We start from the raw sequence: 15558 nt of genomic DNA on the forward strand, positions 1-15558 counted from the left end.
GTTGATTTAGCATATAGGAGAAAATAATGGGCATTCTGTTAGATCAGAAGAGAAATGTTGGCTGGTAGCTACAGATAACTGGCCAATGCTTTTGGATAAAAAAGTCCAGTTGTGATTTAGACAATTTGCTAATGAAAAGTTTGGTTCTGGAGCCTAGCTGGAGTTTAAAAAAATCTGATGCATTATATAGAGTCACAGAGACCCAGTGATAATCTCACCGGGTCTTAAGTAAGGTATTCAATGAAAATCATATATTTTTAAAATGTTATTCGCATGTTGATAGAGGTTAAGAAAGACACCGGTGGAGGCAAACTATAAGCAGTTAAACTTTAAGATACATTTTCTCAACAAATGTACACCTTATGTGCCTATAAAAATGAGAAGACTTATGAAAAGAAACCTTTTAAGCAAACCTTTCGAGAAAGAGATACAGTGCTGCAATTGCTAGCTTCTTTTAGAAGATGGCAAGTGTCTATTGTCACATTCAACAATCATGCTGCCAGTGAGAGCAATACCCCTTACTTACATATGTGGTTTAGGCTAGTGATTCTTGAAGCGGTAATGTTTTTTCCACTTTTGACAGGAAAGGAGAAATCTCTGGACTTGCATACCAGAAAGGATGTATACATCATGCATGCAACTGATCTGCTGGAATTCAGTAAGCAGCAAGTCTTTAATTAGGATAATTAAGATCAATATGGCCACTGCTCTTTCTCAGCATATTAAGATGACTTCTGCACAGATAAAAATCATGAACTAATAGAAGGCATAGATATGGCCAGTGGCAGACAAAGTGGCCCTATTCACAAATGATGTTTGGGCCCCCATTAACACTATCGTAATGACAATTAACAAACAGTACATTATAGCTCACTGAATTGTGAGCTGAACTAATGATCTTTGAAAAATTGGTCATTTCAAGGAAAAACTCCACACAAAAATGATACTTATGTTTAATAATTGTACAGGTTTAGGAGAAAATTATCAAGAGATAAAATAGAAATTGGGGTAAAGATAACTCATCCATCTTAGTGAACTGACCCTAATATGTCACTGTCACAAATCATTGTATTGTAACATTACATTATACAGTATCATGCCATTACAGCAAATTGTGTAAATTGCACTGTAATAGCAAATGAAAGCAACTACATGTGATATCACCTAGCAAGAATCTACAAACTACAATAGAACATTGTATCTTCTGCGAGAGCAGAGACTTTGATATCACAGTGGGGTTGATTTACTAAAGGTAAAAGTAAGTGTATTAAAAACACTTTAAGAGGACATCCTCTCTTAAAAAAAACACTAAATGGCAAATAAATGTTGCGCTATGTGTAAAAAATATGCATATAAATCGTGAAAACAACTATGAACATAATATATACAAACGGTGCAAGAAGCGATATCATATAAAGTCTATATAAAGGATGATCTAATAATTAAAGTCAATGTGTATAATATCTCAAAAAAACAATTGGTGAAAAGAACTTAAAGTGCAATGGTATATATGTACAAATCTTCTTTCTGTCCGACTAGTCACCAACGTGAACAAACCACCACCATGTGGACAAAATTGAGGCTTACCAGATGAAGAGACCCCTTAAATACAGGGGGTCATTAAACGCATTGTGTCAATATAATGTCATCTAGACTTCTATGTGAAATCTGAATCTAGGTTCCCCTTAAATTAGTACACCATTCCCTTGGCTTTGTCAGGACAGTATCATGGACAACAAAACATGCCTCTCATAGTGCAGTAAAACCAAAGCGCCTTTATTGCACAAATATAAAATCCTACTTACAGATGTAAAGAGGAATAACATAATTCATAGACAGTTTCCAATATGGCGGACAGCGCGATGATGTCAGAGGGAAACTCCTCCCAACACATTTTGTCATCAAAAGATGTCTTCCAGGGCTTCATCAGCCCCCTTCCTAAGCCCTGGAAGATGTCTTTTGATGCCAAAATGCGTTAGGCGGAGCCTCCCTCTGACGTCATCTCTGGAAACTGTCTATAAATGCTGTTATTCCTCTTTACATCTGTAAGTAGGATTTTATATTTGTGCAATAACGGCACATTGGTTTTACTGCACTATGAGAAGCATGTTTTATTTTCCATGATAATGTCACAACAACGCCAAGGGAATGGCATACTTATCTAAGAAGAACCTGGATTCAGATTTGACATATAAGTCTGGATGGTGTTATATTGACACAAAGCATTTAATGACCCCATGTAGTTAAGGGGTCTCTTCATCTGGTAAGCCTCCATTTTGTCCACATGGTGGTGGTTTGTTCATGTTGGTGACTAGTCGGATGGAAAGATTTGTACATATATACCATTGCATTTTAGGAACGCAAGTTCTTTTCACCAATAGTTTTTTTGAGATATTATACACGTGGACTTTAAAAATTATTAGTTCGTCCTTTATATAGACTTTATATTATATCACTTCTTACAACATTTGTATATATTATGTTCGCAGTTGTTTTCACAATTTATATGCATCTTTTTTACACATAGCGCAACATTTATTTGCCATTTAGTGTTTTTTTAAGAGAGGATGTCCTCTTAAAGTGTTTTCAGCTTTGTGCATTGTACTAGTGGAGAATTTGCACAGTTTTATTTGTTTTGTTTGTTAAAAGTAAATGTATTGCCAGTGCAGTTGCGCAAGATCTGAGGGGAAGCTCTGAAATGAGGGAAAGCTCTGCTGATTTCTATCATTTAATCATGTGCAAGCAAACATTTTTTTTTCTTAATTTTTCTTGCATGCCCCCCTCAGATCTAGAACATGGAAGTACACAGACTATTTTTCTTTAGTAAATTAACCCCAATATATTGTCCAGCAGAAACATGTTATGTTGCAAAAGCTGTTTATATTACCAAACACCAGTATTCAGCCCCTACCATGCCTTCTAATGTGAGGCCCCCTCATATTCAGCCACCATTAAATTTAAATTTATACTCCTCCTCCACAGTAAAGGCCTCCTTGACACATTGGTATTCAGCAGAAGTTATATTTTTTTTACTAACCACCAATGTAAAGGGTATATTTAAACTGGTCACTAATGTAAAAGAGGCATTTACACTTTCACTTATGTAATGGGAGCATTTATACTGCCAACCAATGTAATAGGGGCATTTATACTCACCACCATTATATTGGGGGCTTGTTGCTCAGTGTAAATTCCCATATTACTTTGATGGTTAGTGTAAATTCCCCTGTTACAACGGAGATCAATAATAATTTCCTAACCCCCATATTGGTTGGCAAAAATGTCTTCATTACATTGGTGTCCGGGCCCTATTAGATTGGGGTTTAAAGAAGTGTGAACAGTCATTGATGTTTAATGGGAAAACACAATGTTATATTGGTGTATTTGAGCAAAGGGCCCATATTCATGGCATGTATTGATTTGTGGTCAGTGGTTATATTACCTGGAGCAGTCTGGACATGCTGACACCTACCCAATCTGACACAAGCCCCCATCCGTAATGAGCACCAAGATCTCAGAGGTCCCTGTGAGCGTACACATGCTGTACAGCTCATATGTCCACCAAATTACATATCATGGCCCCTCATTTAAACATTGTCCTCAAATGTCCACACAGAGATAAAATGGAAATGCTTCTTCTTTACACACAATATAATGTTATTAAAACAAACAAAAAGTTTTAGAGTAGTATTTACCCCCAAAAAAATTAAAGCTCAACTGCAGGGAAATATCAAAACTCCCCTTTCAGTTGTTGTACCCCTTCACTACCAGGGTTAAATGCTTGTATTTGTCAAGGATACCATTAAAAAGCAATTTAATTGCCTAATCCATCACTTCCCTGGCAGCTGACACTCTCCACTTCCCGGGCCCTCAGCATCCTCACTTACAATGCAGGACTGCTGGTCCTGAACTGTACATGATGACATCAAAGTGTGACGCACAGGCAGAGAGTTGAAGAGAAGAGGCTGCAGGGGGACCAGTCATAGAAGCTTAAGGGAACGAGGGATGGGGTAAGTTAACTGCTTTTTAATAGCACATAAGACAACAACAAGCACTGTGGGAGATGTCCCACTGCAAGGAAAGTTTTGAATTTTACATGGAGTTCAACTTAAATATATTGCAGCTTACCAGTCCTTAGATGTAGTGGTTGCAGTATTTTTCTTTTTTACCCTTTATTTTCTGTTGATTTTGTGAATAATACAATTCCTTTACCTTCATGTCTTTCTGTACTGAATCTATGGATCGCTCATGGTTGTCACACAGATGTCTGCCTTTCTTCATCTCCACCACGTGGTGGATTGATAGGATTTATAGTTTACAAGAATGCTGCATTTCTGGCAGGATCAGCAGGTTATTTCTCTACTTTTTGAAAATGTTCTTGGTCTGAAAATTGAAAAATATTGAAGCCAGAAAGGACTGGTAAACTAAACTATTTAATTTTTTTGTTTTTGTTTAGATATGCTTTAAGTGACTGTTCACCTTCTGGGAAAGTCTGAAACTGTATTCACCTGTTGCAGCTGGTATGTCCCAAAATATAAAAACCTTGCTACAATGTTATATTTATCTGTTGCTTAGCATTTAGCAAATATGCCTGCCCAAAGCTGATAAATTCCCTAAGTACTTGCAATATTCAATAATGACTTCCAGTGTTATTTATACTCAGTATTGATCCCTACAAACCTAGTCGAGTCCCAAACAGTGTTAAATCCCTTAATTAAAAAAGAAAATTTTCAGATATATAGCTAATATTGCAAAATTAACTTGGCCTCAACAGCAAACAGCCCTTCCAAAAAGATATAGAACAGAACACTCAGTAGGGCAGAAAAAGGTGGTAACCATATTTAAGAATTAACTACACCTCCTTAAATGTTCTAAATCAAAACCTTTTTTTAGTGATTTTTATCTGACTTTCAGTGCGATTATGTAATGCAATTTGGATGCTACTTTGAAGCAGTTTACATGTTCTATGGGGCCAAAACCAAGCTGGAATCACACAAAATTAGTACAGGAACCTCTTCCATAATCTGGCTGTGCTGAGTTGCATTGATGTGCACAGTGTCAGGGGACAAGCCAGAGAAAACTTGCCCAGAGACCTGGGATAATTGCTAATATCCAACATGACGCGACCATTTGCACAGAAATGGGTGCACACACATTGGAAGAGAACAGGTGCCCACTGGCCTTTAAAGGGATGACTGATGCACACGAACATCACTGATTGATCTTCAGCTTCCTGATTCCTGTGATTCTGTGTGCTTGTGCTTCTGAAACACCTGTTACCAACCCGGCTTGCTCTTGGACTCTTCTTGTCTCTCTCCCTGCTCTGACTTTGGCTTGTCCATGGATCTGCTCCTGTCTCCTGCCCTGTGTATGACCTCGGCTTGCCTGACCATGTCTCTGATCCTCTGTCTGCTGACCAATGGTTCCTTGACTTTAGCTATGACTCCCAACTTTGCCTCCTTTCTTGCCCTGCCTGCTGTGATCCACTCAAGGTGCCAACCAGCTGTGACCAGCCTGCTACACTTACCTGCTATGACCAGCCTACTGCACTGCCCTACTGTGACCAGCCTGCTGCTATGCTCCACCTGTGTGCTGAATGCACAACCTGCATCCTTCCTAGGACAAGCTGCTCATCTCATCCAGAGTCCACCTGCAGGAAGGACACCACATCAGCATCTGACACCTGTGCCCCAGCCGGAAATCCCTGCTTCTTTGGGCTTAGTGATCCCTGTTACCATCTTGAGGGACACTGAGCAGTTAGCCACAAGGAGAGCCCTCTCAACATTTTGACTTCAGGACCAGGTATGTGACACATGGGCACCATTGAAAACCATTGTCATACCATTCTGTGTGACTAAAGTCACATCTGAAATCGTACAAGTGTGAACTGAGACAAAAATGTAGACTTATTTTTCTGCGTCTGTGTTCCACTGGAGAGATTTCCCTTCACTTCCTGTCCCATAGACACAAAAAGAAGTAAAAGGAAACCTCTAAAAAGCAAAGGAAGTACTCTTGTAAACTGGCCATACACTGCTTAAATATTGTCCGATTCCAGCTGGCTCATCCCAAGTTCAAGAAGAGTATGGCCCTGCTGGCAGTTTTCAATCAGCATTTGTTGGTTGAGCTTGTTGAAAAATTGTCAGCTGAACACTGTCTGCATCCAATCAGATGCAAGTACTGTTTTGGTATTCTGACAGCTGGTGATGCCAGCTGCCAGAATACAATAACCCGGCAGGAGAGACTTGTCCATCCACATTCTTAGAGTGGATGGAGGAATCTATTAGATTTCTTTCATTCAGCCCTCAGGCTGAACAACAAAAATCTATATGTGTGTGGCCAGCTTTGTACTATTGCGACCTCAACAAGTGACCCCACAGGAACATTTCTTTTCTATTCCTGTTTCAGTGAAAACTGGTAATTTTGGGATTTCCCTTACTTTCAGCCCTAGTGAAAATGGTTACCAGGACAAACAGAGAGAAGAAATCATCCCAGCCGGGATACAGACAGAAATAAAAACTTGACAAGGGTTTTTATCTCTGCCTCTGTGTACTCAATAAAAAAATTTGCCAGGCAAGTGGATCCTTCATTTCTTCCATGGCAGGTGTGCGCAGCAAGTGGGATATAAGAAATGTAAGGTAGTTTAACTCTTGAGCATCTGCAAATAAAATAAATATCAGGCCAAGCTGTGTAGATTTTATTATGGTTAGATTAGTTTTTTAAAAAAATCTTCACTCAATACTAGTACCAATTCTATTCTTCCTTGAAAGATGCTATCATGCAGTCTGATGTCTGATACACCTCCCAGCAATGGGAGGGGGGAGGATTCCCCTATCCAACTCCATAGTATGGATGGGGGAATTCCCTCATCCACATTGATTGTGTGGATGGGGGAATTGGTTCAGTTTTATAACTCACCCGAACGAAGAAAACTGAACCATGTATGGCCAGTGTAACTACATATTTCATATCAGTCTTTGTTTTAGAGTTGTTGTTTTTTTTTGCTATCTGTATTTTTGTTAAATAAATTCTTGCATAACCAAGACAGGAAGTTGTGGCAAATGTCTCTATGTCCTCAACAAGGATGCAAGTGTGTTACCCCTGCACTACCAGGGTTAAATGCTTGTATTTGTCAAGGATACCATAAAAAAGCAATTTAATTGCCTTATCCCTCACTCCCCTGGCAGCCGACTTCCCGGGCCCTCAGCATCCTCACTTACAATGCAGGACTGCTGGTCCTGAACTGTACATGATGAAATCAGAGTGTGACCTGCAAGCAGAGAGCTGAAAAGAAGAGGCTTCAGGGGGACCAGTCATAGAAGCCTAAGGGAACTTGGGATGGAGTAAGTTAAACTGCTTTTTAATAGCACCCAAGACAACAACAAGCACTGTGGGAGATGTCCCACTGCAAGGAAAGTTTTACATTTTCCATGGAGTTCAATTTGAATATATTGCAGCTTACCAATCCTTAGATGTAGTGGTTGCAGTATTTTTCTTTTTTCCCCTTGATTTTCTGTTGATTCTGTGAATAATACAATTCCTTTACCTTCATGTATTTCTGTACTGAATCTATGGATCACTCATGGTTCATGCTATCATGCAATCTGATACACCTCCCAGCAATGGGAGGGAGGGAGGATTCCCCTATCCATCTGTGTTTTTGTTAAATAAATTCTTCCATACCCAAGACAGAAAGTTGAGGGGAATGTCTCTATGTCCTCAACAAGGATGCAAGTAAAACATATTTCATTTCGTATAGCAAGGGTACGTTTTAGCATCTGCAGTGTGGAGATCTCCACTCAATTCCTGTTCCAGTGACATGTTTATTGAGAAAATAGTAAAGGGAAATCTCCTCCATAAATACAAATATAGCAAGAAAATTTTAAATATGACCAAAATTCCCTACTTTCCTCAAAAAGTTTAACTTTACAAAAATAATTAAGTCAACTTTAGATGTTAAATAGTGGTCACACATGATTTCAATTCACTATGTTTGAATTGTTACAAAACTTCAGACACAGAGATTTGTATTTCAAGGTGGGAAGAAGACCAATTGCTGACATTAAATACCATGTGATCAAAAAACAAGCAGTTTAGCATCTTTATGGGTTGGTGTCAATGGGCTTTGGGCTTGTGCTGATGACATAATTTTGACATCAATTTAAGGTGCTTCTGAGATCATTCAGAATTCATTAACAGGTGCCTTCTATCTGCTACGGGTGGGTTTTACATTCCCATGGGATTGAAAAACCTTTTAAACCAAAAAAAGCCCCTTGACAAAGGCCCTAAAGCCTGTATGAAACTAGTAATAATCAAGTCTCCTCCACACGGGCGTATCTAAGCATATACCCGTGTGAGGGCTGTGTTTTGCCTGCACAGGATGCACAGATGTTCCACGCACCCACCTGCAGGTAGTCACAGTCATTTAAATTAGGACACAGTGACTGCATGGACACGCAAGGTGCATGAGGGTCCACAGATGTCACATTGGGAGCAGCAGATGTGTCTATGCATTCACTGCATTCCAATTTAGGGACTTCCTGCACATGGATACATGGAACACCTGTGCATCCCGTTGCAGGCAACACATGACACTTACATAGGTGTAAACTTAAATATGCCTGTGTGAATGATACCTAGAGGTCGCCAAGCTATTCAAACTAGATAATAACACAAGTGATGTTTTTGAACATTTCTTTACAAATCTTAGCAGGTATTGGCGATTATACTGGTAGAATACCCTTTTCAGTCCACTTTGAAGGCTAATGGACATAAGATATTTCTATATTTTTTATTTGCAGCAAGAGTATCATCTCACGCAAGTAAAACTTAATGTATGGTACAGGCTTATTCCTGAAAAACAGACGATAGACCTGTTTTAGCATTAAAAGCCAAATTCCAGACAAACAGCTAAATATACACATGAGATATATATGTAAGAGCTGTTTTACCTGCCAAAGGATTTACATTTCTTCCCATCTGATATTTACAAAGTTCTGCCCCACAGCACAGCTCTGTCTAGCTGTAGACCTGATGTTTATCTATGGTACTTTCACTTTCACTTACAGGTCTCCTCCCACACCCTATGATTGGACAGTACAAAGAGAAGCAGCACACTGATGAGTTCAACTCTCAGTCATTCTGATACGTGATTGGCTGCTTGTGCTGCTCCTCCTCCCCCCACCTGAGCTCTACTGTACAAACTGCAAGAAATCATTACCAAGTCAAATACAGGTCCTTGCACTGCTCCCATTTAAAATACATTCAATGATGTATTAATGATTACAGGGCTGCATTAATTGTTGCCTTTAATGTCTGCCAGGAGTTCAGTTTTAGCATACATAAAAGAACACTTCTGGAAGCAGGACAACAGGAGAGAATAATTGTGAATTTATGTTTCAATTCCCTATGTATGGTGGGGTTATGCTTATTGTTTGCCTAAAAGAAAACCTATAATAAGCTTTGGAAGGTCACAGCAATAAACAGCTTTTATAATTGTGCCCCTGGGTAAATGTTGTTAAATTTTAAGAAGATTGAAACATTACAATAAACAATAAGTTCAATATAATAAATGTCAAAACAATAAGCAGCTTATGCCACATATAGAGAATGCAGCTCTAAGGAAAGGGCCTTGCATAAAAAGTATTGCCATACTAACCATTTGTGAAATATATTCCTAATGAATGTTTAGATTGTTGGCAGTGTACATGATTTTCAACTAAATAGAAAGTATTTTAAAGCAAGCTATTAGTAAATAATTATAAGAAAAAAAGATACTTACTTTCAAAATCTCTCTCATCTCCAGGACTTAATCCACTTGGGGAGACAGAAGAAGCCACAGAGGACTTGGTGAAGATACCACTAATGAACTTCAGCATCTTCCTGTCCCTAGCTGCAGACACCCTGGCCTTCTCCCCAGTAGGAGATGCTCCCTCGCGTACTTTCTTTAAATCTTCAGGTAGTAGGTCTAGGTCACTGTTGTCCACTGTCTTGCTTTTTCCCTTTCTAAAAGCTTTGGGGTCACATGAGGATGGAGACAACAGGTTTTTTCCACCTCCAGCAAGTTTTGGAGTCTCTGCTCTTGGACTGCTCTTTGTGGAGGACTTTGAACGACTTTTACTTCCTTCATTTTCAGGCCAGGACAATCGGTTGGAGCCACTTTTTTGGCTTAGACTTTTCTCACGGGGCTCAGATTTTTCCGCTTGACTTTTAGAGGCCTTGGTAAGTTTGAGAATTCTACTTCCTTTTTCTTTACATGGTGTTAATAGAACAGGAGCTATCTTTACTTGCTCAGGAGGCCCAGACAATCCTGCTAATCCTATTATTGGAGTACCTGGAGCTTTGGTCTTGCTGTCTACTTGGGAGTTGTTCTTCTGAGATTCTCCAGATCTGTCTGGACTGATCGAGAGGGACACAGTAACTGGTGCTTCACGATATGGTGTACCAGGTTGGCAGGGTACAGGCAGCAGTGGACTGGATGGGGAGCTGAAGGAATATCTGGGCCCTGAAAAAAAAGTAGGACTTGAATGCTGCCGAGGGCTTCCACTAAGACGGCTAGGAGAATTCTGAAGAAAGTAGTCAGAGGTGACACTAGTACTGATCCACATAGCATCCTGCCTGTGAAACAATCTTTCGTGGCGCTTACTCTTTCCAGGATCGTCACTGTCTGGGGTGAGGTCTTCCTCCTCACCATGCAAAAATGTGGATACATCTCCACAGGGTGAAAGGGACACGACAAGTGTAGATTCTTTAAACTTTTGTGTGGATGATGTTAGCTTACTGGGACTTGAGGCTTTGCTTTCAATCAAGGTAATAGGCCTATCACTAATTGCTTTGGCACCAGGAGATTTAGTCCCAATATGTTGTGCTCTGGCTCCTGGATATGTTCCTGTGCCGGTCACTGGAACTTTTGTAGTAGATGAAGGTTTATTTCTAGGGGCTGGTGTTGGTACAGTGTCGCTAGATAAAGTCACTTGTTTAGTAATATTACTTGAGGCTTTAACTGGTGTGACAGTTGTTGCTCCTGTAGGTAGAGTTTTAGATACAGTAACAGGTGGTTTTGCTCCAGGGTATGTGCCAGTATCTCCACTTTTTGATTTGTCACATGCAACTTTGCTTCCTGTAGACTCTTCACTACCTGCCCCTGTAGTTGTTGCCTTAGCTCCTCTTGCAGCAGTTCTGGCAGCAATTATTTTGGCCTCGCTAGGCTTTGCAGCAATTACAGGGGCTCCTCCAGATCGAGATGCAGAAAACAATGCTGATGCAGTGCGGGCAGCACTTATTGGAGGAGCTGTAACACGGGGTATGCTGGATGACACTATACATGGCTTGTCAGGATTTTCAGAAACTTTGATAGGCTTCTCCGTAGAAACTGGTAAAGCACTTATGTGTGGTGGGGAGTCAGATGATACAGCTGGTATCTTTATTGCCTTTAAACTGCGACGGGTAATTCTAGATTCAGTAACTGGTTTCTCAGGGCTGACACCCTCAGTGATTCTGGAGCCAGACACTGGTGTTAAAGGACTGCATATTAAATCCCTGGACACATCAGTATCCAGCGCTGGTCTTCTGATAAGAGATCCTCGAATTACCCGCACTTCTCCAAAGCGAAATTCCCTTTGACTAAATGGCACTGGACCACTAGCTGTTCTGGTGTCTTTCATTGCTGGTGCTGGAGCTCCTGAAGATTTGGTGTTTTGCGCAGATGGATCTCCACCGCTAGGTGCACCGGTTTGATTGTCTTCCTGTACTGAAGCTGCATTACTTGCTATGTGAGAACTCTTTACATCCTGTTTCTGAGTTGTAGTGCTTGATGACCCTGTGTCCTTGTCAGTTGGTGCTGGTACTGGAATACTGGATGCCATAGTATTACTCTTTACCTCTTTGGGGACTGAAGGTTGAGATTTCCCAGTGGCACCTGATGTTTCATTTGCTAATGGGGTTGGTTTCTTTGCCGCATATTCTGCACTGACAACTGTACTAGAGCAAAGTTCTTGAGACATGTGGCCCATATTGCTTGATGTCTCAGAGTCCCTTGCTGTTTCTTTTGTAGTGCCATTGATATTAGCTGAAACATCTCCTTCTCCCGGTAGTGAAGAAGATGGACTGCTTTTGTGTTTGGCCCCCGTTTCCAAACCTGAGGAACTGGTAATTCCTGTGGCCTTCTCTCTAAGCACTGTAGCAGTACTATGTGCAGATTCTTCTTCCTTTGGAACCAATGTTTCACCTTCAGATGGGACAGATTTTGAAGGAACTGGTGGTGGTGCATTGTTAGTACCTGATGTCACCTTTGCTGCAACACCTGTCTCCACGCTGCTGTTAATCACAGGTAAACTGGCTTCTGCAATGGGATTTTCTTTTCTTCCACTCACCCCGGAACCAGAAGTGGGCCCTCCCCATGCCCAGACATCAGAAAATTCCCTATCCAGGGATAGGCAATGGGCCAATCCAGGGGTGCTTCCAAGAGACGGGGTGTCATGTCTTCGGTATACCTCAGTGCTCTCTCCTTTTTTGTCTTCTCCTACAGCCTCTAATTTGACTAGTGTCAATGAGATGTGGTAGGTGGTCCTGCGCTGAAGGGTGGCTCCTCTGCTCATGGGTCCCCTGAGTGAGCAGCTTGCAAGGATAGCACGGGCTGCAGAATAGTCTGCCTGATCAAAGACGGTGCTGGTCTATAATCAGCTCAGCACATCCATCATCTGATGGACCACCTCCTCTCCACACAGGTGTCCCCACAACATATATCCGATGCACTGCCGGAAAGCACACACCCAGAAATGACAGTAACCAGCTATCTGCAAATAATGCACAGCAACAGAGGGAGACAGCAACCGTTCAGAGGTGAGACCTCATTGTTAAAAAGCATCACTGCACTGGCTCAGTACTGCATAAGGCACTGATGCTGCTGCTTCCGAGAGCTCCTTTGTAATTCAGTCCCATTGTTTTCCAGGTGAAATGTGAGGTGGCCAGGTGACACCATAATCTTCTGTGTCCTCAACAAGAACAAGATGCTTGCAGCTTCTTCAATGCAGCAGCAGTCCCTGAATTACATGCAGCCTTGAAGACTACCAGGTTATAGTGATTGGAGACAGGCTTGTCACAGATATCCATTCACAGAGACACAGCCAGCTATTCTTCTGCCTCCTCCAGCGTTCGAGCTGCCGTTTAAACGAGCACTTCAATTTTGCATCTCATAGGAAGAGTTTGTAAAGGAGGGGGCTAGGAAGTGGTGTAATCGCAGAATAATATGCCACCCAAGCGTGTTATAAAGACTAGCAGGACTCACTATTCATGGTATAGGAATAGGAGGAGCTGTGATTGCTGCTTGTTACACCCACACCAGAACCTGGGTACTCAGGATTGTGTGATTTATAGATCAGCATTTCATTTGTACACAATCATTTCTGCTATTTTAATTCAATCCTTGTTTGATTTTTTAAACTGATTTGAGGATATATCACCCTACACCCACCCTCTCTTCTGTCATATTGTCATTAATCCATGCAGATCTTTTGTGGGACTGCAGAACTCAACATTCACCCATCATCTGCCAGTGGCTGCAGCACTACAAGTCTCTGCAAGCCCAGCCTTTTGGCAAGTAGAAGATCACAAAAACCATGTAATTATTTTAAAACAAGATTTAAATCCAAACTGAACTTTCAGAATACAGGTGAGACAGTGCATGAGCATTTTTGCACTTTGCGTTTAGGGCAGTCCATTCATTTCAATAGGCTGCCCTATGCGAGACAATCACACGAAAGAAGTGCAAGCATCTTTTTTGAAATGATACTATACTAAAACATATGGCACTTTGATACCATGTCACATCGCACATTAATGTGCAATTTTGCTTGCACGTTAGCATGGTGTGTTAAATTGTCATTAAGAATTAAAAGGTATGCATGCTTAAGTGCATTGTGGGAATGCACACAATTTTGCCTGGATTTTTTCAAGCACATCCTATGCGGGACTAGAGAACCCAACATTACCCCATGATCTGCCAGTGTTGCAGCACTACAAGTCTCTGCAAGCCCAGCCATTTGGCACGTAGAAGATCACAATAGCCTATCAAGCTAAATTACCTAAACTAAAGTGACACTAAACACACTGTTTAATTGATATAGTCCCTTCACGTTTTATATGTGGATGATGGCATTGTAATTATTGTAATTAAAAAAAAATCTAAGTACCTTTTTTCCTAATCAATATACAGCTGTCACATGACCAAGCCCTTTCCCAGCCTGTCTGCAGGGAAGTATAAGCAGGAGGAGCTTTTAGTCCTCTGCTGCTGGTCACATGTTCAAAATAAATTTAAAAAACAGCCTTTGGGGTACACAGTAAAAATAAATAATATCAATAAACTGTTTTAAATCATCATACAAATATATATGTGAATTCAAACCTTTATATATATATATATTTTTTTTTTGCAATACCATGGTGTGGGTGGACTTCTGCCAGTCACAGTAAGTTTCATGCCCCTCCAGCCTGGGTCTTAGAATAATAGGTAGGTAAAGCCTCCACCAATATAGATGTAATAATCCGCCCCTATTGTGTTTAGCTAGTTAGTGGGAATGGAGGAGGAGGGAGTGGGTTGTCATTTACCACTGTGCACAACCACATATATGACTCTATAGTCACATGGGCTGCTCTGCAAAATCCTCAACTGCATTGGGGACATGGACAGCAAGGGGAGATAGAGAACAGCTGGATCAATGACGGCTGAGTGGGAACCCTATTTTCCTTGAAGGATGTCAAATGATGTCCTCCCAGGATCGTGCCTTGCGCGTGCCCCATGCGCCACGCTCCGGCGTAATCTTTCACCAGCTGTGTTCACAGGACTTGGCCGATGACAGATCACTACACCGGCCCACTGCCAGTGTCATGTGACTGCTGTGACCAAGTACAGCATATCACTTGACAGTTGTAAACAATGATTGGCTTCCTTTCATACCATTCATTGCTTACAACTGTGCTGCGAGGTGTGATTGGTCACAGTGATCACATGTACAGACTGGGCCAATCACAGTTCATCTGTAGCATGTGATCAGCTATAGCCATTCACAGCTGATCACAACAAAAACTACTGAATGAATCAGTTTCATTCAGTAAAAATGCTTGCTTATAGCAATTAAATATTTTGGTATAAGCAACCATAATATGTAAAAAAAAAAAATCCTGGTCACTTGCCCAGAGTAGTGCAATGTTACTATGGTAACATTGTATTGCTATGGTCACAGGAGTAGAAAAAAATAATTAGGTGAAAAATGGTCTAGGGACAGGAAAGAGGTAAAAGTGCCCAGTAGGTAAGTGGTTAACATACTTCAATGAAAACAAGGTATTCAATGTTATACAGTTTCCTTTTCTTTTTAAAGTATATACAGCGTGAGTAGAAAGGTATTTCCCCTTCCAGAAGCTGCAGAGTGGGATTCGTGCTCTCTGTGGGGAATCAGCGATCTCTCTGCAGAGGTTTGGCTCATCTCTTGCTTAGTCAGAGCTAAAGTTCTCCAATCAACAGGCAGCATGATCTTTGCTGATTGCAAAGCTATTGGTCTGACCTGG

General features: G+C 40.9%; 1 protein-coding gene and 1 long non-coding RNA gene across 3 annotated transcripts in view; one reads left to right on the forward strand and one right to left on the reverse strand.

The window, feature by feature from the left end:
• Nucleotides 1–13252, reverse strand: part of AGAP2 (ArfGAP with GTPase domain, ankyrin repeat and PH domain 2) — a 296663-nt gene extending 283411 nt beyond the window's left edge. For both annotated transcript variants that reach the window (XM_089692703.1, XM_089692695.1), the window contains exon 1: nt 9779–13252. In XM_089692703.1, the coding sequence (XP_089548829.1) occupies nt 9779–12593 (2815 nt within the window). In that variant the 5' untranslated portion in view covers nt 12594–13252. The remainder of the gene's footprint in view (nt 1–9778) is intronic.
• Nucleotides 12478–14185, forward strand: LOC149472091 (uncharacterized). The gene is made up of 2 exons (XR_016315364.1): nt 12478–12837; nt 12947–14185. It is a non-coding gene; the product is annotated as an uncharacterized LOC149472091 (long non-coding RNA).
• Nucleotides 14186–15558: the final 1373 nt, after the last annotated feature.

This window comes from Staurois parvus, unplaced genomic scaffold (assembly GCF_062004578.1).
Source record: "Staurois parvus isolate SC_StPar_1 unplaced genomic scaffold, SC_StPar_1.0 ptg000023l, whole genome shotgun sequence".
Taxonomy (NCBI): domain Eukaryota; kingdom Metazoa; phylum Chordata; class Amphibia; order Anura; family Ranidae; genus Staurois; species Staurois parvus.